This window comes from Centroberyx affinis, unplaced genomic scaffold (assembly GCF_046629955.1).
Source record: "Centroberyx affinis isolate AG114_WGS23_722 - 3 ecotype Tasmania unplaced genomic scaffold, CSIRO-AGI_Caff_v1 ptg004463l_1, whole genome shotgun sequence".
Classification (NCBI taxonomy): domain Eukaryota; kingdom Metazoa; phylum Chordata; class Actinopteri; order Beryciformes; family Berycidae; genus Centroberyx; species Centroberyx affinis.
In genome coordinates this window covers 46,988-69,086 of record NW_027282126.1, presented here as the reverse complement: position 1 = coordinate 69,086, position 22,099 = coordinate 46,988, and the positions used below count along the sequence as shown (strand labels likewise).

The window sequence follows — 22,099 nt, the reverse complement described above, 5'->3', positions numbered from 1 at the left end:
GAGCCAGTTGAATGACCTGACGGGATATGAGGAAACATAATTTTAGTGGTAAGTAGCATTTCTGGATCCATACACCCCCACCACAGCTATTATGCAATATTGTGGATTTTGACTATCAAATTGTATTATGTCTGTGCTGTAATAGTGATGAGTTCACATTTTCGCCGTTTACCCATCAGACAAATTGGGTGCTGAGACTGTGACTAACTGACTTGCCTGCATAATGACATACTGTACTGTACTGCACTGTTCTTCAAGTGTACGAGTTTGGTCTGAATGTGTTTTTATGTCTTTACAGTGTTGCTTGAGCTGTTGGATCACCATTTGGAGAAACCATATTTGGCTTCCAGATCTTTGTGGTCAAGTTCTTGTCCCTGTTGGAAATTTGACCCCACCCATCATTAATTAAACTTACAATTTTGCCAGGAAAATGCCTCAACTTGAATTTGTTGAATTAATCTATGAAACTTGAATCCTGAATATGAACTTTCTTTCTGGTTTATGTATTTTTGCAAATACTTCTCCATCAAATCCTTCTCCATCAAATCCTGCTTAAATGTTATCAGTTCAACCCCCATACACAAAGTTACAATAAATTAAATACAATTGTTTGCTTTTGCTAGTACTGATTACATGAGTTTGAAAATGTGAAGGGACAGGACAGAACATAACACTCGGGATCATGAACACTGGAGCATGGTAGTGGTCTTGTGCTCTCTACCTGTGCTTTTTGAACCTTGCAGAGGTCTTATTCCTCTATGATGTATGTGTCGGCCCCGGGTGCGTAGGCGTAGATGAAGCGCAGGATGTTCTGGTGGAGCTGCTCCAGGGTCAGGTCTCGCCTGTGCAAGCCGTTCAGATCACCCAGGTCACAGGGAAACACCGCGTCAGGTGGAATAACGAGAGCAGAGGTCCCTATAGGAAGAAGCAGCAATCCCTAGAAGCAGTTGTTGGCCTACATAGAGCCCTTACATTGCTTGTTAATAACTATAATAAGCAGCACCTGGATAAAACCTTGTTAGACAGGTGACTGGGAAACTTGATCTGTGTGCACATATTCTACCAGGATATTTGCATTCATACACAGCATATTGATAAACTGGGAGCTGGTTGCTGAAATGGTTATCAGTTATTGAAGGAGTTTATGAACAGTAAGGGGGAGGGGTGATCCAAAAAAAATTCTGTACCATGTTTGAGGGTGATAGAGTTTTCACAAAGGAGCACAGCAATCACAGCATCTTCCTCCAGTACTATGGTTCTCAGACACAGTTTGCAGTGGGCCTCAGCCAGAGAGATCCTGTGACAAAAACACCATGGAAAGGACCATTTATAACTGAGTGAATGCTTGTAGAATTGGTTTTGACTGCAGAATGAGTAGAGATCTGTAAAAGGGTATAAACAGAGGAAATAACAAAATGTCAATAAATGATTAAATATGATTTAAATTGATATGTATAGCCCATGCAAATATGCATCGGAACCTAAAAAATGTTTTTGAATTGAGAACTTCATTTGACATTTCATTTTTTTGTCCTGTGCTCTTACACAGCTTTATTTTCATAGTTTTATTTTCACATTAAATTTGACACCACACTGAAAGGGCTTTGTAAACATTTGTCAAAACTATATGGAAAAATAGTCTTTGGAGGGTAACATGAAGGAGGGTGCTCCACCTAGTGGGGGATAGTAGCATTACAGTGGACATTGCCCCTGATGGTGATGCAGCAAGTAGTTTTGAGAACTACTGCAGATGAAATGCTTAATTAAAAATGATTCAAACAAAATTTGTCAAAGAACACTCACAGTAGTTTGATGGAGGCCACAGACACCTTGACACCCTGACTCTGGCCTGATCGGACCCTGCGGCTGGCCATGTAGTAGCCATGGATCATCTTCTCTGCCCCAGGACTCAGCTCCACTTGCAAACTCCGTGCATGGGCCAAGAGCTGGAAGACATAAAATCGATGGCAAATGCTGTATAAGGTAAATGTATAGTATCCAATATCAAACACTAACATCCAGACAGTTAATTGTAATAAAAAAGGCATCACAAAGGACTTCATAACAGAGCCGTATTTGTTTACTTCCTGGTAGTCTTGTGTGGAAAAATCCACGCAGGATGGGTAGAGCGGTTCCCCGGGCTGCACTGCCTGCTGGATGGTGTGGACAGTCTGGGCGAGCAGGGCCTGCTCTCCCACCATTTCCCGACAATGAATGACAAGGCCAAAGACCTCTGCCAGCTTAGCTGGCACTGGACCCATTTCCTGCTCACAAAGAAGAAACTGGACATCACAAAGCTGTCCAAGTTGATTGTGATGCCATTTGTAAAAATGCTGTTTTCATAAGTGTTAAACATCCCTTTATATTGAAATGACTGAGACCATCCTATTTTAAGACAGAAAGTAAGTGGAGACAACCTAAAGAGAATGACAGCTTTTGTAGTACAAGTACTTTTTTTTACCTACTATGGTAATACAGTAATTGTCCACCCTTCTTCCGCTATAAGGAAAAATAGAAGCATTGTCTATTCTCAAGGGCTCTGCTGGGCGGTAATTTGTTTTCTGAGTAGGACCAATTAACTACTTCCTTCAGGGAAAGTAAATTGTCTCAATTTCCTGTTTTGCCTGTACTATCTACAAACATTTGAGTCCACTGAGATTTGACATTTCTTGAACTTACAATGCATTGTCCCAAACAACTTTAAGTTCTACTGACATTGTAAGGCAACACAATACGTTTGTAAAAAAAAAAAAAAAAATTCAATTCAGACCTGCTAGTGTACATCCAGAACATGTTTTACGTGAGCTATATAAAGGTAATATGACACATTATGTCGTGATTGCACCCACTGCTGTTCCCAGTACGGCACAGTCTGTCCTGCCAGGCCGCCGGGGGGGATCTGTGGAGTCTGTCAGGGCCCAGAAGCTGCACTGGACTGGGAAGGAAAGGTGCTGGTCAGCATCTTCACCATACTTCTTCCCTGGGATGAACACAGACACGGTGCGGCTCTCCAGAACTGACAGGAAAATCAGAGGCGGAAAGTATATCAATAAGCTCTGATTGTCTTCTTATACGTAGCAGTAATTGTGCCTCATGCTTATACCTAGCAGTATCCTCCCCTTATACTTAAAATACTTTACAATTAATACCATAACTAATAGTATTAACCACCTTGGTGCTCTACCTGACTGAATGGCATCCAACCTGTCCCTCCTGTAGCAGCACAGATCTCCCAGCATGCAAACGCCCCCAGAGGCCAGCAGGGCAGAGCCAGCGTGGATGTTAGCGGTGCCCGCTCCGTGTTCGTCTCGGGACAGTGATGCAAAAATCTCCCCCGAGGCCTGATGTCTGACTCCACGACGTGCCAAGCTCAAGCTGTATGCCATTAGCCTGGCACACAAACACACACATAGCAAATAGTAGTCTTCTTCTTCTTCTTCTTTTTCAGTGTGCCCAATAAGGTGCTAAGTCTGGTCATTCAGGTCACTTTACCTGTCTAGTATGAGAGTGTCAGTGGTCAGCACTAGCAGATCCAGGCAGTGAAATGTGTCTGTTGCGTCCGCTCTGGTCTGCACCAAGCTGAGCAACAAGCCGAGCTTCAGGGTGTTGTACAGGTCTGGAGGAACCACAGCCGACCCAAAGGAGTGAGCCACCATGGCAGAGAACCTCCAGGGAGAACAGGCTGTGGCCTTCAACAAAGCCTGGAAGTTGTCACTGACTTTATGTGGATCTATAGGTAGAGTTGGGGAACATGGTGGAGGTTTAAGCACTGGTACAATGCAATGCTGAAAAGTGTTCTGATTAATCATGGTATTCCCTGTCAAGGATAAATTCTCACACTGTACAATTATGCACAGCATGCCTGTGAATCAGCTGGTATTTCTGCAGGTGCAGGATTTAAAGTGAGATAATTTACTTCCTTACACTCTGGTGCCCATGGTTGCACACTATTTGCCTCTACACTCCAGGTAATGTTGGGCCACTGGTGCACATGCGCAGGAATGCCCAACACCCTGTAGAGTCGACCGATTCTCATCGAGTTACACAGCTCATCTATGTGAAGAAGGGAAACAAAGCAATAACACTCGAAGGGGTTGTTCTGTCCTGCCTGGTGATTATTGAAGAAACATGCATGCCACCTACACACCACTGCCAAGAGAAACACAGAGTGAGGCCTTTAGAACAAAGATTCCTCTGTGTGGGAATCGCACAGCCAGCTAATGAGTGTTCCTTGCACTTATTAACATATATGTTTAGTAACGGGAGCCCTGTGTATTGAATTCCTCCATAGGACTGGGTCAACAGAATATGCTAATCCTGGTGCTGAGATTTGCTGGTCTCTCAGGGGTAATGGCTGGACAATGTTATTAGAGGGGACAGGAACACCTAATATCTCACCAAGAGGCACTGTGCGTGGCTGGCTACTCAACGATCTATTTATTTGAACTCTCCCCCACTAAGTTTGTGTTCCAAAATGAGCCTCATTTAGAAAGCCACAGAAAATTAATGACAAACCTCAAGACATCTGACTGTGTGTAAATATAAGCTATTACAGCCATATCATTCACAGTGGAGAATGAATATAACAGATTTTTTTTACCATCTGCATTTTGGGGATATTCACATACAGTATGTTCTTGAAGAATTTTACTTGCAGATGAAAAGTAAGCTTTTTAGAACTTTCTTAACCCCACAAAAGTCAAGGCACAGATTTTGTTCTATGCTACAAACACTATAAATCATAAGTGTTTCACAGGGCATGGTCAGCCACAGAACAGAGTCCCTGAAGCTGGTAGGGATTCAGTGTGGTCAAGGACACTCCAGCAGGGCGGATGCTTGAACCCAGGCCCTCTGGCTGAAGGACAGTCTCCATACTCTCCATGCCATCCTTCTGCCCCTTTTAGCTGTCACATACGGTCAGCCCTCATGTCAAAAGCTAAGGCAATCAAGTACAAGGAAACAAATGTCTTCAAACAAATGCACTCGCATTTTTTAGGTGGTAAGCAGTATTGGAGTGGCATAGAGCAACAGTAAATACACACAGGCTCGCATGTCCAATCACAATGCCATCTAGTGTCTCATTGAGGCTAATCCTGTGTGTACATCACTAATAATATAATACTTTCTATTACATTCTCACACCCATAGACTCTGCCAGCACTGACAATCACAAGCCCAAGCTCTTATTGAGGTGCTCTGCCCCAAGCACCTAATAAATCACTAACTCACAAACAAAGCCATTGGTAGGGTGACACTGTTTCAATAGGGGTGCTATTATGCAATCACAGAGCGGGCCTTTGTTTGAGCAATGTGTAGCACATACACACTGTGAACTGTTACAAGTCATTTCTGTGATGTGGACCTACCTCTGAGAAACAGGGTGACAGACTGGTATCTGAGTGAGCTTTGTGGATGGGCACTCAGAATATCCAGTGCTCTGACATGGATCAGCTCCACCAGCTGTTTGTCTGTCTCGACAAACACACAAATGCAACCACACAGACAATTTCTTATAAACCTCCTCTACCCAGGAACCGATTCAGATCATGTCCCATGCGTCAGAGGTATCGCTCTCACCTCCTAACACCCTGAACTTGACATCCTCTTTGAGGGGAGAACAGCACATCAGACAGCTGAAGTCATTTCTCACAGTAGCTGACTCTGTGGCCCCTGGGGCGTGGACCCGGATGTGGTGGAATCCTAGAGGCAGCGTCAGGGAAATGCAATCAGATATGAATGTGAAGCTGATTTTGAATCAGTGTACAAACCCGATAATATATTCGCTCTGGGTTATCTCCATAATTACTACTTTATTACAAAGAGGAAATGAGAGCCCAGAGGAGAATGAGTCTTCCCTGCTGCTCTCGGGGCAGCAGTACCTGTAGAGCAGGGGCAGTCATCATCAGTGCAGAGGAACCTGGCCCCCTGGGTGTATTTCGTGACCCTCGTCATGGCAATGACCAGGCCCTCCATGACAACAGGCCTCATGGGGCCATATCCACGGGGGAAGGCACAAAGGTCCAAGGTGTACTCAGGGAATGGAGGCAGGTGTGTCAGCTTCAGAATTACATTCACCTCAGAATGAACAGGCAGACGACAAACTGTTACGTACAGTTCCTTAAAATTAAGGTGTAATAGCGGATGCAGGACAGGCACTAACCAGACTCACTAGCCTCTATGAGAAATATGTACTATAAATGACCAAGAAGAGGCGATAAACACAAATCATCCATACCTGACTCTCTGTGTGTATTTTTTCAATGAGCGAAAGTGTCTTTATTGCTAGGAAGCAAACCTGAAAGAGGATATGAGCAAAGGCAGAATGTAACACTTCATCTTAACTCAACCCAAGATATGGGAAGTCGGAGGTGAACACATACTTATGACTCACCGACTGAAACAGGGCTGTTGCTTTCAGGGGGTCATGCAGAACACAGTCACCCAATGTAGGATCCAACTCTATCACATCAGAGGGATTCACACCGATACAAAACCTGTAGACTGCCTCACTCTGTTGGGGGTCTGGAAAGAGGGAGGGGGGCTGAGTAGCTTAGTGGAATTTCTCAAACCCCAGAATCTATCAGCTAGGTACGCTAACTTCCTCTAACGTTACCTAACGTTAGCTAAAACGACGGTTTTTCATCTCCTGCATCTTACCGTTGAACGGCTTGCAGTCTTCAGCAAGTTTCAGAAGGCCACCACTTCTATCTAAATAGGACAGAACTGATTCTTTTAACGATAAAGTAGCGTCCATTTTCATTCACTTTATAGAAAGTAAAGTACACGGTCCAGATTAGTTGTGGCTAGCCACTTGAGCTAAATAAAATCAATAACTTTCTTTACAGGTAGCACGCTAGCGCCAAACCGTTGTCATGGTGACCACTCTTCGAACACCAGGTAGAATATTATTTTATCTCGTTCAAAAATGATTCAGATTCATTATCTACTTAAATAATTACCCTAACCCTAAGACCCCACCACCACTCACACACAAACATATATACACACACACACACACACACACACACACACACACACACACAGAGTTCTCAAAGTTCTTATTCTATTTTTTTTTAATTATTGTGCAGGAGTATAGTTTGCTTGGCGAACCAAAGCACTGTGCATTTCTAAATGCTTATTTCTGTCATTATGAATAAATGTGTTAATTAAGGCGAAGAATAGCAAAAAAACAAAAAAAACAAACACAAACCAATAAAACAATGAACTGAGTATTTGCAGACATAAGGTCACTGAAAAAGCAGAAAAACATTATCTACATTTTTTACACAGAATGCATTGAAATGACCTGCCAACCACAATGCTCTTTTCAGTGATCTCTCAAGTATTCCCAATTTCCAGCTGAAAGCTAAATTCACCCTAAATGAATATCATAGCTTTTTACAGTAAATACAATGAGAACACATTACCAGAGACAAACAAATACATTTCCACCTGACTGTCAAAAAGTATGTCAGCTGAGAACATTTAGTTTTCCTGTGAGCTGTTTATGTTTAAATTAAACTTTTGAAGTAAACCGCTGTGTGAAGGATGGATTTCATTTCAATTACAAATTTTGTTCTTTTTAACCAATGGACTATTAAGGCTTTTTTTAAGGATCATTTTAGGAACCACATTAACTGGATCATCACAAACCAGAAACTAATACATTAATAAAGAAAGGCTGTCCAGGCTGTCTTAAAAATATAATCTGTTATATATAAATACAAATTGGTAAAAATAAAGGCTTTTTTTGACACTTTGCTGTAACCAAAATTTGTTTTTAAGTGCCGACTTTTCTCAAATGCTTGCTTTGGCTTCACAGAATGGGTTCATCCATGGTATGAATTCTTCCCTTTAGTCAAAAGAAGTTAAGACAGGTTAAGGCAATTCAAGAAGTCATCGGGGAAAAATTCATAGGAAGGAGTCATCAGAAGGCGGGGCGTAGGAAAAGCCCAGAAAGGCGTCGTCTGCCTCCATTACACTGGCGTTGACTATGGAATGATCTGCAGACCAGCAGACAGAGTTGGGGACCATCTCATCTGTGAACTCAGGATCGAAGTTTGAGATATCGTAGGGAGAGTTCTGTAAAAACATGGGAAAAAGCATACATATGACCTAATTGACTGTACTACAGCAGGCAGATGTACAGGCCAGTATCCAGCTTTGTTGGGTAAGAAATTAATTCATGGCATACATACAAAACAAAATGCATGTATGTATCCATAACAGATGCATGAAAATTGATGAGTAATAATAAATTTATCTAAAAGCAGAGTGTGCTTTACAAAAAGGTGTAAAACGAGGAGGAAGAGTAAAACATAAGTTGTTCAAAATGAAAAACAACAGAAACAACACAAGATTAAAAAGTGAAAAAAGAAAAAAAAAAACATTGCATAAAAACAAGCATAAAATGCATTTTGATTTAAGAGATGATACTGAATAAGCTATCAGAGGCTTTCTACAGGGCTTTCTACAGCCTTGGGCCCTGATGGCAAAAGTGCAATTTCCTTTATTTTTTTTCATCTAGACTACGGAAGAATCAGATGGGTCCTGTGAGAATCTCAGGCTGCTTTTTGACTCATAGAGGATTAAGAGATCTGCAATATAGCTAAGAGCTGACCTAACCACACTTTAAAATAATCAGTAAAATCTTAAAATCAATTCTACATCTGATAACCAGTGCAGAGATGCTAAAATTGGGTATAAATGGTCTCTTCGTTCGGCACCAGTCAGAATGGTAAATACTGCAGTCTGAATAAGTTGGATACATGAGAGTGACTTTTGACAGAGACAGGAATAGAGAAAGTTGCATTAGTCTAAATGAGATGAGACAAAAGGCTGGATAACCTCTAAATTTGTAGTTTAGTTTCCATTTCAGTTTCAGGAAGCAGAACTGCAACTTCGTGTTTACCTGCTCTGCAAATGTCAAGTCACTGTCAAAAACCAGTCCTAAGGTTGTGACTACTGGCTGAGAAATTAGATCTTTACCACATTGGGCGTGAACGGGGGAGGGATCTTCTTCTGTTCAAGGTCATCCCAGTTGATGGAGAAGAAGAAGGTGTGTCCTTTGATCTCATTCTGAACAATGAAGAAAACAAATATCACATCTACAGTAAACATAACTTTGTATTTCTAGAAAATGTTTAAGTAGATCAAGTAGAAATAATCACTGATAATTCCTCTATAATCTATGACTAAAAAGAGGTGAACTGATGTACACACATTGGCCACCAGAGGGAGCCCTAATTATGAAATTCTACTATGTATCTGACTTTACTGTAGTGGTTTTACTGGGCTACTGGGAAAGCTTTGAGGTGGAAAATCACTAACGGTGTACAACGTGGGACAGTGGAAGTGCAGTGAATAATCCCACTCACAAAGTCGTCCCTGGAGCCCAGTCTGTGGGTGCCATCTTTCTCCAGCAGGGCCTGGAGAAGGGACCAGGCTGTGCTGGACGCGCCGGGACGCATCACCAGTGGCTTGTGGAGGATGTTGTCATACATTTCATGTGTGTCCCTGCTGTAGAATGGAGGCTGGGATATGAAGAGGAAGAGAGAAGTAGCTGCATGTGAGTAAGCGTGAAAATATGGTGCTTTCACATTTAGCACTAAAACAATTTTTTCTAATTTGCTACAGTTCAGCTGTACAGAGAGTGAGAACTTTAAGCTGTGGGCAAAAGTAACATTCTCTTACAAGGCCGCAAGCCCCAAAAAACAATTAATTTGTGTCGACTGTGTGATATGCTGCAAAAACAAATACAATGTAGAAGGATGTTTGTGGAAGAGAGGGTCCAAAGTAATAACTTACCAGGCCAAAGAGCATTTCATATAGTACTGAGCCCAGGCACCACCAGTCTACCGTGTTATCATACGGCTGCTTCCTCAGGACCTCTGGAGCTAGGTACTGGCAGTAAGAAGCAAAAATCATAACAATAATATACCATTAAATTCAGAACTTTGCTTCTGATTTAACACAAACAAACCAAATGTATTATCAACTACATCTGTTCTAAAAAAAAAAAAAAAAAAAAGCCTGTTTTCTGCCCTGGAAAATAAGACTCATACCCCATGCATGTGGTCCAAAGAAGGAATACACTCATACTTGTAAAATAATTAACCACATTTCATTACAAAATAGTAGTTAATTATTACAAGTTTGACACTGAAGGTGAGGCTTGTTTGGGAAACGCTGGCACAAAACTGGCAGTAGGCAGACACGTAAATATCCGTAACTGAATGCCGCGATACCTCAGGTGTCCCACAAAATGTAGAGGTGGTATCCGTCTGGGAAATGCCTTCCTTGCACAATCCGAAGTCCGTCAAAACGATATGCCCCTTTAAAGAGAGGAGACGAGGACATTTTTAGACGGCGTATGCCACACAAGCAGCTCATTATCCCCGGGTACTGAGGATTCTATTGTTGCCCAGGAATGTTGGCCGCAGCGTAGCTCCCTCGGTCCCATTCACCGTTTCCTCACTTTCTCAATAAGGCTAGCCAGGAAAATCATTGGTAAGACCTAATCCAATCACACGCATTCTGTCCTGCTGAAACTGGAAATGACACTCTTGTTCATGGGAGGTACACACTGCCGAGGATTAAGCTTGTGTCATATATCTTATTGTCTTGTGCTGTAAATTTGCAGCATATACTTTTTACCCCGTAGTTATATACACTAAAACCACTAAGACCTGGCAACATAATATCAAACATGAGAAAATTAGCTGTTCAGCTGTCCTGGTATATTCTTATATTGATGTTGATTACACAGCACTGTCTTGGAGGGAAAAAAAAAAAACTCACTTCATGGTCAAGAAGGATATTTTCTGGCTTCAAGTCTCTGGGAAAAAAAAAGAAATGAATGTATTTCAACCCATAAAACACGTCATCATGTGACTGCCAACATCACACCAATCTTAATTTACAAGGATATCACTTAAGGTATTATGGGGACACACACTTGTGAAAGAAAATTACATTCAAGTCAGTTTATCTACAGTTTTACATTTGCCAGCTTGACAGCATCAGTTAGTGGCTTAATAAAAATGAGTACTGCTACAGGCTGTAAAATGGCGACTAGTTAAAATGTTCTCAAACCTTTTAGACTTGACCTGTTTTTAGGACCTCTGGTTAACTGACCAGAGAGCTTTTGGTTTGATCATTCAGAGCACTTAACACTAAGCATGTGTACGTCTAACTCAACCCTCTGCATACCTGTATACAATGTTGAGAGAATGCAGATATCCTAGGGCGCTTGCCATTTCCGCAATGTAGAATTTTGCTCTGGGTTCTGGAAATGTCCGCTCTTTTTGAAGATGGAAGAAAAGCTAAAATGAAAGAGGGTTCAGTTAGATTAGTCGAATGATTAGATATGGCTGAGTAGGTCACGTTTTAATTCATGCAGTGTCGGCAAGTTCCACGTCATGAATGCATAGTGCTCACCCAGATTAAGAGCTTTACCAAAAACTGGTTTAGCAAGTTGCTGTCAACTCTAAAATCAGGAAAAGGCTAATGCACCGACACGTGAAAGGTTTACTTGTTCGCTTTAAGATGAGTAAAGAAATACCCACAGACCTGCTTATGAATACAGTTTTTTAATATTTGCAATAAACTACTGTACAAAGGTTGGAAAAATGCTGCAGGTCACAAACACTGTGCTGTATGATGTGCTTCTGTCACTGCTTTAATGGCATGTATAAAAATGTTCATAGCTTAATATTGGCTTACACTGCGCGCGTGGTAAAGAAGTATTTATTCTAATGCAGAAAATTTGGCTAGCAAATACAGTTCTTTATGTAGAGAAACAGTAATTGTATGTATGTAATGTGTGGGTAGCAAACAGAACTGACTAATTTCTGTCACTTTTGCAACAATGTAGTCAACTAAGGGAAAGGGTCAGATTTACTGAGCATTATGGCAACTCACTCACACACAGTCAGTGACACACATGGGCAGCTTTAAAAAGCAGAGGGGGGACTGGCTGGTCACACTTGGAGGGGAAGGAAGTCAGACTTAGAATCATACTGTATTGAGTCATCTAGTAACCTCTGATAAGACTTTCACACATGGAAGTGTGTTTATTAGCCACTGCAGTACTCAGTGGGCCTCCTATCAAAGCAGTTTTCAAGATATATCCTGTGTTATTGCTATTCCCAGCTCCCCTTGGCCCTGTGACTCATTGCTGTGTGAGCACATTAATCATAATAGTGAAACTACTCACTTCTCCTCCATTGACGAAATCCAACACAAAGTACAACTTGTCTGTGGTCTGAAAGGAATAATGAAGCCCAACCAGGAAAGGGTGTTTCACATTCTTCAGCAGCACGTTGCGCTCTGCCATTATGTGTTTTTGCTGATTGAAAAAAGGAGAGATTTAGTAGGAGAACCATAATCCGTGTGCGCCTGCCTGTTAGATGGATGAGATCAGGGTGATATTTTACAGTAAATTTACCTCTCTTCTGTTGAGAATTACCCTTTTCTGTAGGATCTTGATTGCGTAATACTTCCCATCGTGTTTCCGTTTTGCAAGGAGAACCTTCATCACATGGGTGAGAAACCACGTTGAGCACCACCAACAGACACAACAGTAGCCTAAACCTGTGTAATTCCAGATCTGCGAAACTCTCACTTCCTACATGGAAATGTCACTACATACAGAAGTAAAACTGTTGTTGCAACCCCAAGAGAAAAACACCAAGAAAAAGTAGCTAGTCATTAAAGTGACTCATATATGTGACTGATATATTGTCTTCATGATAATTCTACAAAACATTTTTTTTTTTATTTCTGTGCGATGAAACTGTAATAGACATGGAAGCAACATTTTATCGCTGTTATAATCAATATATTATATTATTACATTGTCTTTTTTAATTAATATAATTGATTTGTAATTACTAATGAGAATTTTCACACTGGAATTAGAAGAAAGCAACTGCACTTTGAAAAACTGCATTGTTCACATACCTTTCCAAAACTCCCTTTTCCTATGACTTTTAAAAAGTCAAAGTCTGTGGGCTTCGCACTGAAAGAAAATCAAAACAAGTAACTTTATTTATGGGAAAAAAAATTATAAGATAAAGCTAATGATAAGTTTGACATAGTAGGTAAAAATACCTAAGAGACAACCTGTTTTATGTCAAAAACAACACATTTGCAGACATAATTTTTTTTAAAGTGCATCTGACTATGGAACATACTGTGGATTTCCAGACGGTCCCAGGTTAATGTTTCTGGAGGTAGAGTTGTTCTGTTAAACAGGAGAGAAAACATTATCTAGATCAGCAGCCAAGATGTGACTGAAGGCTAAGACAGTGGACCATTGAACACTGATTCACTGTCTAGGCCAGTCCATGCATCCAAGAATAGAGTTTGTCATCAGTACTACACTGACAACATTACACACAGCATGACAACATATTTTGTTATTTGGCAATAGGGATGAACTATTACCAGTTGTTCACTGCCTCTCTATCATTGGTTACCAAGTACCAACCCAAAACAACTTATTTTTTCTATAAAAGGAGAGAGGGCAGTCCAATCAGCTTTTAGTATTTTTTTTTTTATTGAGATTGGAGTTTGGAGGAAAATCTCTGATACTGACAAAAGTATTTTAGCCGAGTATCTGATATCAGTAACCGTATCAGTGTATCCACTGTTGGTGACAAGCAAGCAAACAAACAAACAAATAATTGGTAAATGGCAGGTTGATCAGCCACCTACTTTGTCATCCTCATCCTCAGAGGCATCCGAAAAGTTTTGCGTTTTGTCCATCTGTAGGAAGGCCCTCACATCTGCACTGTGAAGTTAAAGAGGGAACAAGGAATGCCACATGAGAAGTGAGATTAGCCAGTGCAATACCACAAAACAGCACTACTTTCTCCATCTTCTTTAATCTTATTCATGTCAAGTATGAAGCATGGCTGATCAAATTTTGTCTTATTTGATTCTTTGATTCAGATGATTGAGGCCGTTCATCTTTTGATTTCATTGGCAATTTGATACAGTCAGTAATGTAATAGAGTGACAGTAACAACACTTATACTTACTGGTGGTAAAGCTGAGGATGTGACACAATTCGCTGGATGAACTCATGTAACCCTGTTCTTCTTTGTTTGATGAACTCTATGGGATGAATGGAAGTAGATTATACTGATGTAGTGAATGATGCTGTCTATTGAATTATGGCACAAGACATTACATTATTTACATTACAGGCTGTGTATTTGTAAATGCAAAACTGAAACCATTATGAATTGCTACTACCAATGGCTTACTGAAACATTAAAAAGACTTGAGTGTTGTGCGAACACTTACCCGGGTCAAAATTATCCCCGAATATCCTCTTAGCTGGAATTTTCAAGTTCATAGATGGAAACTGTTTCCTTAACTGCATTAAAAGACAGTAGCAGAGGAGAGACCGTAAGTACGTAGAAAAAGGCTATAATCACAAGATTTGAATTAACTGCATTTCTAAATGTCAACGTCAATGGCATGACACAAAAGCCAGTGAATAAAAGACTCATGACAAGAAAAACCTTAAAATCGGTGATTGACTAATATCGAACACATACTGAAATTCATTTTCATACTTTCAGTACTTTTACTGAACTCTTAAGGATAATACGGTCATATGTTGGGTATCCCACACCCTGTAAGATCAATCTCTCTAAGTGACGATGTTCCACCACTCACTGTGTTGTAGAGTTTATCAAACTCTGCATATCGCCTGAAGACAAACCACTCATGTCTTCCAACACTGACCATCACTTTGTAAACCTGAAAAAAAAGGCAAGGAGAGCTCATGTCGACACAGTTGCCACAGCAGCATCACATGTTAATATGGTGACTTAACGTGATTATACTAATTTTACACAAATAGCATTCACAGACATTTGGTGCCTGACTATCAAAGATTTAAATGATAATTGGTAGAATTCAATTCACTCAGAAATTCCATTTGTCAAACCACCACTGAACAGAAATTTTGGACGCACGGTGTAGCGCTTCTTCTTGTCCCTCTGCTCGTTGTAGCAGGGTATGCTGACATTGGGGCAGTTGGGTTGCACCTCCATCCTGGGGGCCGTCGGCATTCACAGGCGAAAGGTCGTAAAGTAATGGTCAGAGGTCCAGTTCTTTAGGGGTCCTCCACAATAAGACTTCATGTGTACAACTGGCCCATCCCCATCCTGGGTCACTGTGTCAGGAGGAGGAGAAATGTGCAAAATTAGAATTCCAACAGGAAGTTAAACCATTAGATCTATGATCCTATCAAGTCACGGGCCACTTCATAAATAAATTGTTTTTAGTCCAACCGGAAGCAGGGGCAGCAGCAGCTTGTGGCTCTAGTGTGGTTCAGAGCGCTAACCTGTGACAGCAGTATGAATGTGCATCTCTACTACTTTATTCATTGTTCTAATCAGGAGCTATTGAGGCTAAGTATGTAAGCCTGGCTATGCTGTATTGAAGCTTATGATTTTTTCAAAATCAAGTGCTGTTGACTGTCAAAACATGGAGGCTAGTGTGGCTGTGGAGTGAATATATTAATTTGGAGATTAGCCTATGTTTTTCTTTTTTAGAATTTCAAAGACATGCACTGACATCTGTATAAAACAGTAATGTAGTAGCTTCTTTCAAAGAAAAAATGTATTTGAGAAATTGAGAAAAATAAAAAGGGAAATGTTCAGAAAACCCTCAAACATTATACCTTTTTTTTAAGCATTTGTTTTTAAAAGAGGTAAGAAAGCCAAAACAAGACAAACAATACCTTTTCAAAGTTAGTTATATTGAGTACTGAACTATGAAAAGAATAATTTGTTGTAGCCCGTCTCAATTAATCAGTAAAACTGATTCATTGATTAATCATTATAATAATGTCTGTTAAATTGATTATCAAAATAATCATTTGTTGCAGCCCTAACATCAATCATCGACCTTTGCCCCAAGGTGCTGTAGTACCATCTACAGTTATGAACCTCCTTGTGTTTGAACATGGTGTTTGTTATGGATAATTCATGGCTAGCACAGAAGTCCAATAACAACACACCACTCAGGTTCAGATCAAAGAGGCCATTCCTCCCAATAATACCCCTTCACGTATCCCAGTCATTGCCTGCATGAGCGTTGAAGTCTCCCAGTAGGTCTAGGAAGTCAGTTGGAGCCTTTTCCAGCACCCCACCCAGCCTCTCCAAGAAGGCTGAATACTCCGAACTGCTGTTAGCCGTGTACACACAAACAACAGTCAGAGTTTTCCCCTCTGTAACACGCAGTTGCATTGAGGCGACCCTCTCATCCACTGGGAGAAACTCCAACTGTGCGACTGGTGCCTCCCATCCTGGACAATTCCTGAGCAGGAGAGGGACAAGTCTGGTTTGGTTCCAGAGTCAACACTGTGCAGGAGGTGAGCCCAACCCTATCCAGTTGGTACCTCTCAGCCTCTCGCACCAGTTCAGGCTCCTTCCCCACGAGAGAGGTCACGGACAGTTTCCATTGGCAAGGTCAACGGTGCCTAGCCCTGCTCTGCCCCTTGCCCAAGCACTGCACCTGACCCCTACCCTTCGCCTTGCGGAGGGTGAGCCCACAAGGCTGTAAATCTATTGAACCACTCATAAGGGTCTTCTTGAAATGCTATTTGTCTGGCCCCCCCGCCTGAGACCAGTTTGCCTTGGGTGTCCCAACTAGGAGCAGAAGTAAATTTGTTGCTATTTCTTTAGCATGGGTTTCACTGAGTTTTAGTGTCACATGATGGTCTAAATGCTAAATTCAGAGGCTTTTTCACCCTGCCAACAATGAAACACTGAATCTCTATAAATATTTGCCATGAAAATTTAAAGACATTGGAATTTGGAACAGAATCTCAGCTATTGGTGACTTAAATCCAAAAATATTGGTTTCAGCCTTGAAAAACAAAATTGGTTGAACCTCCATCTTGAGGTCCCTGTGCTTTCTTAAGGGGTGAAGATTGTGGCATGACTGCACAGGCAAGCACAGTAGGGTCAGTGAGCTGCAACATCAACACCAGCACAGCAGGCTCCCTCCCCGTGGGCAGCCAGGCGCTAGGCTAGTTAACTCACTCCTCCTTCCTCTGACCCTGAATACCATCCACCCTTTCATCTGATTATTCACCCACTCTCCCTACTTACGCTCTCTTCCGTGCAATGATTTTCAGGGAAACTTCTTTCATCATAATTGCAAAATATACCGTAACACTTAAATATCACCATAGCATGTATAGATTGATTTCTCTATTCACCTTATCTCTCTTTTTCCTGCTAATGGTGGCTTCCATCTCTCCTTCCATGAGAATAAGTCCAGATCTGTTCAGCCTCCTCCACAAGCATTCATCTCACACACTCTCTAGTGTGAACACATGTGAACGCACACACACAAGCGCGCACACACACTCATGCTGGGTCTGTGACATTCTCCCTTGTTCCTGTCAGTGGAAAGGTAGCCTATTTTTAGATCCAGGGGTCTTTGAAGCCTGAGTTACACAATAGGTGTAGTGCAGACCATGAAGTTATTCTTCCCAGACATTAAGAGCTCATTACTAGTGCAATACACTCCTTCCATGACAACTAAAGTAACGACAGGTCGTGACCTCAGTTCCCTAAAGGAGAGGGAAGGGGACACAGCTCATTAGTATTACAAAGACACTAATAGCTGCATTATAACCAACAGTAATGAGTTGTGTCCCCTGAACTCAGCTGATAAGTGAACCGAAGACATGATATAAAACCGTTCTGTGTAGGTTAAATAATAATGAAACCTATGTGATCTGGACTAAATCACACACGGAGACATACTTTTTTCTCCTTCACATCTATCCATGAGTTATGTCACGTCTGTGTTCCTTTTACAACAAAGCTCTTTGTCCGCTGCTCTGACTTTGTCCATTGTTTGATGGCAGTGAGGTCAGCTTGGTTTGTTCGGTATTCTTTTCTTTCAGACCACAACCCTCTTATGCTCAGCCCGGTTGTCTCGGAAAACACTCTGCAACTCTGCTCTTGGACAACTTTTCCCCGGTTGAGTATTGATCCTGAATGCATCCTGACAGGGGAGATCTCATTCTGCTCACGTTGGGGCGAGGAAACAGCAAGAGAGTGGCCCTCTTTAAAATGCATGTGTGCAATCAGAGGGACCTTCAATGCCCTCTTCATCGCTAGCCTCTCTTTCTCTCCTGTCCCTCTTTAAAACTTTCTCTTTCATTTTCTCTCTCACTTGCTCTCAGAAACCAAATTCAAAAAGACCAATATCATGAAACTCTCTTTCTTTCTCTTTCACACATGTGCAAACACACACACACACACACACACACACACACACACCAAAAACAGTTGGATGTCAGCTAAAATTGGATTTTATAAAACCATCAAGAAAGGAGAGGAGTTAACATGATGGTATATTTTGGCTGTGGCTTGTACTAAGTTTGCCCCCCCTACCAACCACTTGGGCAGGAAACCAAACATCAAACAGATATCCTTTTGTATTCTGAAAACATAGCTATTAAAATAGCGAAATTGGCTGGTGAATTTTGAGATTTACCAGCCACTGTGGTTGGTATAGACAAAAATGGTATAGCCTACTTCCTTGAGCTGCCTCACATCAGCGCCTGTTTCTCATGGTTAAATGACTCTGGAAGTCACAGGGTAGGACCCGCTTTTTAACATTCCAGAAATACTTTTGTTCAAAGGGGAAATAAACTAGCCTATAAGCGTCTAGTGCAACCTACATTTTCGGCTGACACTGCTACTCCTTCATGTGGAATGCTGTAGTACACCACACCCACTAACAGACATTGTCAAGTTTAGTGTCAGACTAGGGGTAATTGAAATCACAGGTTGGGGAGGCATAATGAGTATGAAAAGAACAAGATTAATGTTAAACACATCTCCGAGCCACAGCTCAAGCCATGCCTGCATTCACGCTACAACTTGAATTAACTTGTGCTGACAGGCACAAATATGCTGGGCCACTACACAGGATCAAAAATAGCATTCTTCCTGCTTAGTTCAAACACACATCCTTGCCTGTGGACATCCTATGAGGATGTTGGACATCATTTTTCAGCCTGTGTGTGCATGTGCGTGTGTGTGTGTGTGGCTTGCATGAGAAGCAATATGAGCGAGAAAAGAAAGCCAAAGTCACCCTAGAATGATGAACAAGATGTGAAAACTCATCCAGGCATGCATCCATTGACAAATAAAAAAAGGCACACACCCATCCAAGCAAAAATGGTTAAAGTTAACCACAATACAGGCCTATTTTGAATTCACTCAGTGCATTAACAGAGAAATTACCTACTTCAGAAACCTATGTGATCTACTGTATAATGTCAATAACAGCCTTTGTTATAACCAGTGAATTATACTTAACAATACATTTACTATAAATACAATTTCATTTACTAAACATAGTTTGTAAATTTCTGTTTAATTTTGTAAAAGAAAAAAAACACCTGCACAATCTGAGTCAAACTATATCAGTTGTGTGTAGGACAGGATAGGTCAATGTAAATATTACTCTGCATTCCAAATGTCTCCTTGAAATGCAACTGAGATAGCTTTCACTCTGATAAAGGAAGTGCAGCTGGAGAAGTGTGAGGGGCCTGAACTCAGTCACCCTTAATGCGTGTGACCTGAGCATCTGGACAAACACCTAACCAAACTGTCCAGACAACTCACAGACATCCACAGTCTGCAAACTGTGGCTCAGTCTGCCTTTCACACACAGACCTAGATCAACTTGTAGTCTGATTACAGACTATTGCCAACTGGTCCATCAACTGTAAGAAACACAGTTATAAACACAGAAGCTGAGGTGCCCTAGTTGTGCAAGCCAAACCAACTTCTCTCCACATTAGGCAATATATGGGTGAGATCTGAGCTAATGTCGGTTGGTGAGCTTGATAAACTTCCAGCTGTCACAGATGAACGGCTCTCAATATGTGGGTTAGGTAAACCAACAGAAGACTGTGATTAAATCCACCGTGCCATTTTTTTTAAAATCTTACCACATAAAAACTAATCTTGTTACATGAACAGGTTCTTCACAGCCACCTGTTACATAAAGGATCCAGCTGTGTACCTCCTCAACTGAGAACAAAAGGACAGTAAACACATTTCCAGTTTACTCAAACTGGGCTATTGTCAGGGGAGGGTTTGAGGGGAGATTACGGGGAATACCACCTCCTTTGTCACCACAAATTATCATTTATTTAACTTATCATTAACTGGGTTTTATGTAATAGCATTAGAGGGAAAACAAATATTCACCCACACATCATCCAACATAGAAATGCTTGTTGAGTCAAATCACCCACTGGCCATGGGACACAGCTGGATCACACAGACTACATGACAGGATTCATTTTGACAACTTTTGAGGTCTGACGCATCATTTAAACAGACAGAGCACAATTATTTCGAGGTGGATGTCATTTCCAAACAAAACAGGACTGAGAGGGCCTGCCTACTTCTAGTTGACTTTTGCTGAACCATTTGCTAAGCAACAAAAGTTTTAACTTGAGGCTATGCTGTGTAGTTACAAGTTACAAATCTCAACACAGATCACATGTATTGTAGGAAAATAGCATGCCCTCAGCTAAGGAGAGGAACAAAATGAGCAAGAGGAGGAGTTGAACACACACACACACACACACATACACACACATAAAATGAAAGGTTTGACAAGCTCTAACAAGCTGTTGTTTAGCTGTTATGTAGTCTAAAATATAAACGACCGAGCAAAGTTACAGAATTGGATCCTGTATGTGCTAACTAGAAATCTAACATTGTTTATGTTATGTTGCTCCAGTGGAACTTCTGGATTCGTGTCTTCAAACCGAAAAAGTTATGTAATGTCACCGCTATATATCGCTACTATTCCTTATATTTAACATTATGTTATGTTGATAAAAAATGCTTGTTAGGCTCGGTGCCCTATAGCTAGCGTTAACAACAGCAAGAGAGAACAAGGTAACATGAACATCCCGTACCTTACAGTATTTTGGTGCGGTTTCCATCTATGTGTTTCCTTAGTTCCAGGGGGGAAATGTCGGTCTAAAGCAATCGAGCTGACAATAAACACAACAAAAACCAGTTGCAGTTTGGGCAAAAAGCCCTCAACCCCTTCAAAAAAGCACAGAGTGTACTTTCTTGCTAGCTACCCCATAAGCTTCTGTCAACTGGCTGAAAAGCAGGAAACATCAACGTCTGTCCTGGCCGCAGAAAGTTCCAATGAAATTTGTCACGGGACCACACTTCTACAACCAGTGTCAAGCCACACAAAATATACAATATCATTTCCTGTATTGAATTTCAAAATAAAACCAATTTTTACTAACATGTTTTTGAGTAATAAAAAGTAATGTGAAAAGGGGATTTAATTGAGGTGGTATCTGTTTTTTTTTGCCAAATCATGTTTTTGATATAACATAACGTTTTTTGTTGTTCCGTTTCCTCAATATGTACGTTTTCTTGTTTTTCCAAACGGACTAATTTTACGCTTTCGTTTTTGGAGGCATAATCATTTATTTCCGGTCTTGTTCTGCACTATCTGGCAGACTTTACACAGCTACTTCATGAATAATGATGAAAACATTGAGAAGCAAGAAATGATCAAACAGTGTCACCTACAGGTACAATACACGTATTGACTACACAGTCGGGTACATCAATTTTTTTTTACAAAAAGAGAGAGAATAAACACTTAAAGAAAAGGAAAAAAATGGGCAAATAATAATGATCTTTAAGACATCTGCATGCTTATTCTCTGCAACACTTCTAGTACAACAAATAAGCTGCAATGCTTCTAGTGCTGTATATGCAGTGTATAAACCTCTAGTCCTTTCTCCAACTTATCTTATCAAAATCATACTTATAGCTGATCATACGAATTATTACCAGTGATGTGGCGATGAAGAAAAGGGCAATCTGTGACATATATATTTGGGCAGAAAAAACATAAACAAAACAGCATATTTTCAAATAATAAACAATAGTGTCTTTTCTTGACCGTATTTGCATGAAAATTACATCAGAATGATATAACTTATTTTAATTATTTAGCATTAATTGTTACCTAGCTCATAAGTGGTTTGAAG

General features: G+C 40.8%; 2 protein-coding genes across 2 annotated transcripts; both read right to left on the bottom strand.

The window, feature by feature from the left end:
- Positions 1-748: 748 nt before the first annotated feature.
- Positions 749-6,754, bottom strand: LOC139665135 (minichromosome maintenance domain-containing protein 2-like). Its single transcript, XM_071544105.1, has 14 exons — positions 6,658-6,754; positions 6,392-6,522; positions 6,236-6,295; positions 5,880-6,075; positions 5,578-5,700; positions 5,367-5,468; positions 3,925-4,053; positions 3,493-3,730; positions 3,185-3,390; positions 2,850-3,016; positions 2,085-2,264; positions 1,804-1,946; positions 1,188-1,297; positions 749-915 (listed from the first exon to the last, which is right to left on the bottom strand). Exons 1-14 carry the CDS (start codon positions 6,752-6,754, stop codon positions 749-751), a joined length of 2,049 nt encoding a protein of 682 aa, XP_071400206.1.
- Positions 6,755-7,055: 301 nt separating this feature from the next.
- Positions 7,056-21,210, bottom strand: sgk3 (serum/glucocorticoid regulated kinase family member 3). Its single transcript, XM_071544098.1, has 17 exons — positions 20,993-21,210; positions 14,994-15,193; positions 14,692-14,775; positions 14,314-14,386; positions 14,046-14,121; positions 13,720-13,795; positions 13,197-13,246; positions 12,964-13,021; positions 12,449-12,532; positions 12,218-12,349; positions 11,212-11,324; positions 10,801-10,837; positions 10,248-10,334; positions 9,808-9,903; positions 9,378-9,533; positions 8,989-9,078; positions 7,056-8,082 (listed from the first exon to the last, which is right to left on the bottom strand). Exons 2-17 carry the CDS (start codon positions 15,087-15,089, stop codon positions 7,912-7,914), a joined length of 1,479 nt encoding a protein of 492 aa, XP_071400199.1. The 5' UTR covers positions 15,090-15,193; positions 20,993-21,210; the 3' UTR covers positions 7,056-7,911.
- Positions 21,211-22,099: the final 889 nt, after the last annotated feature.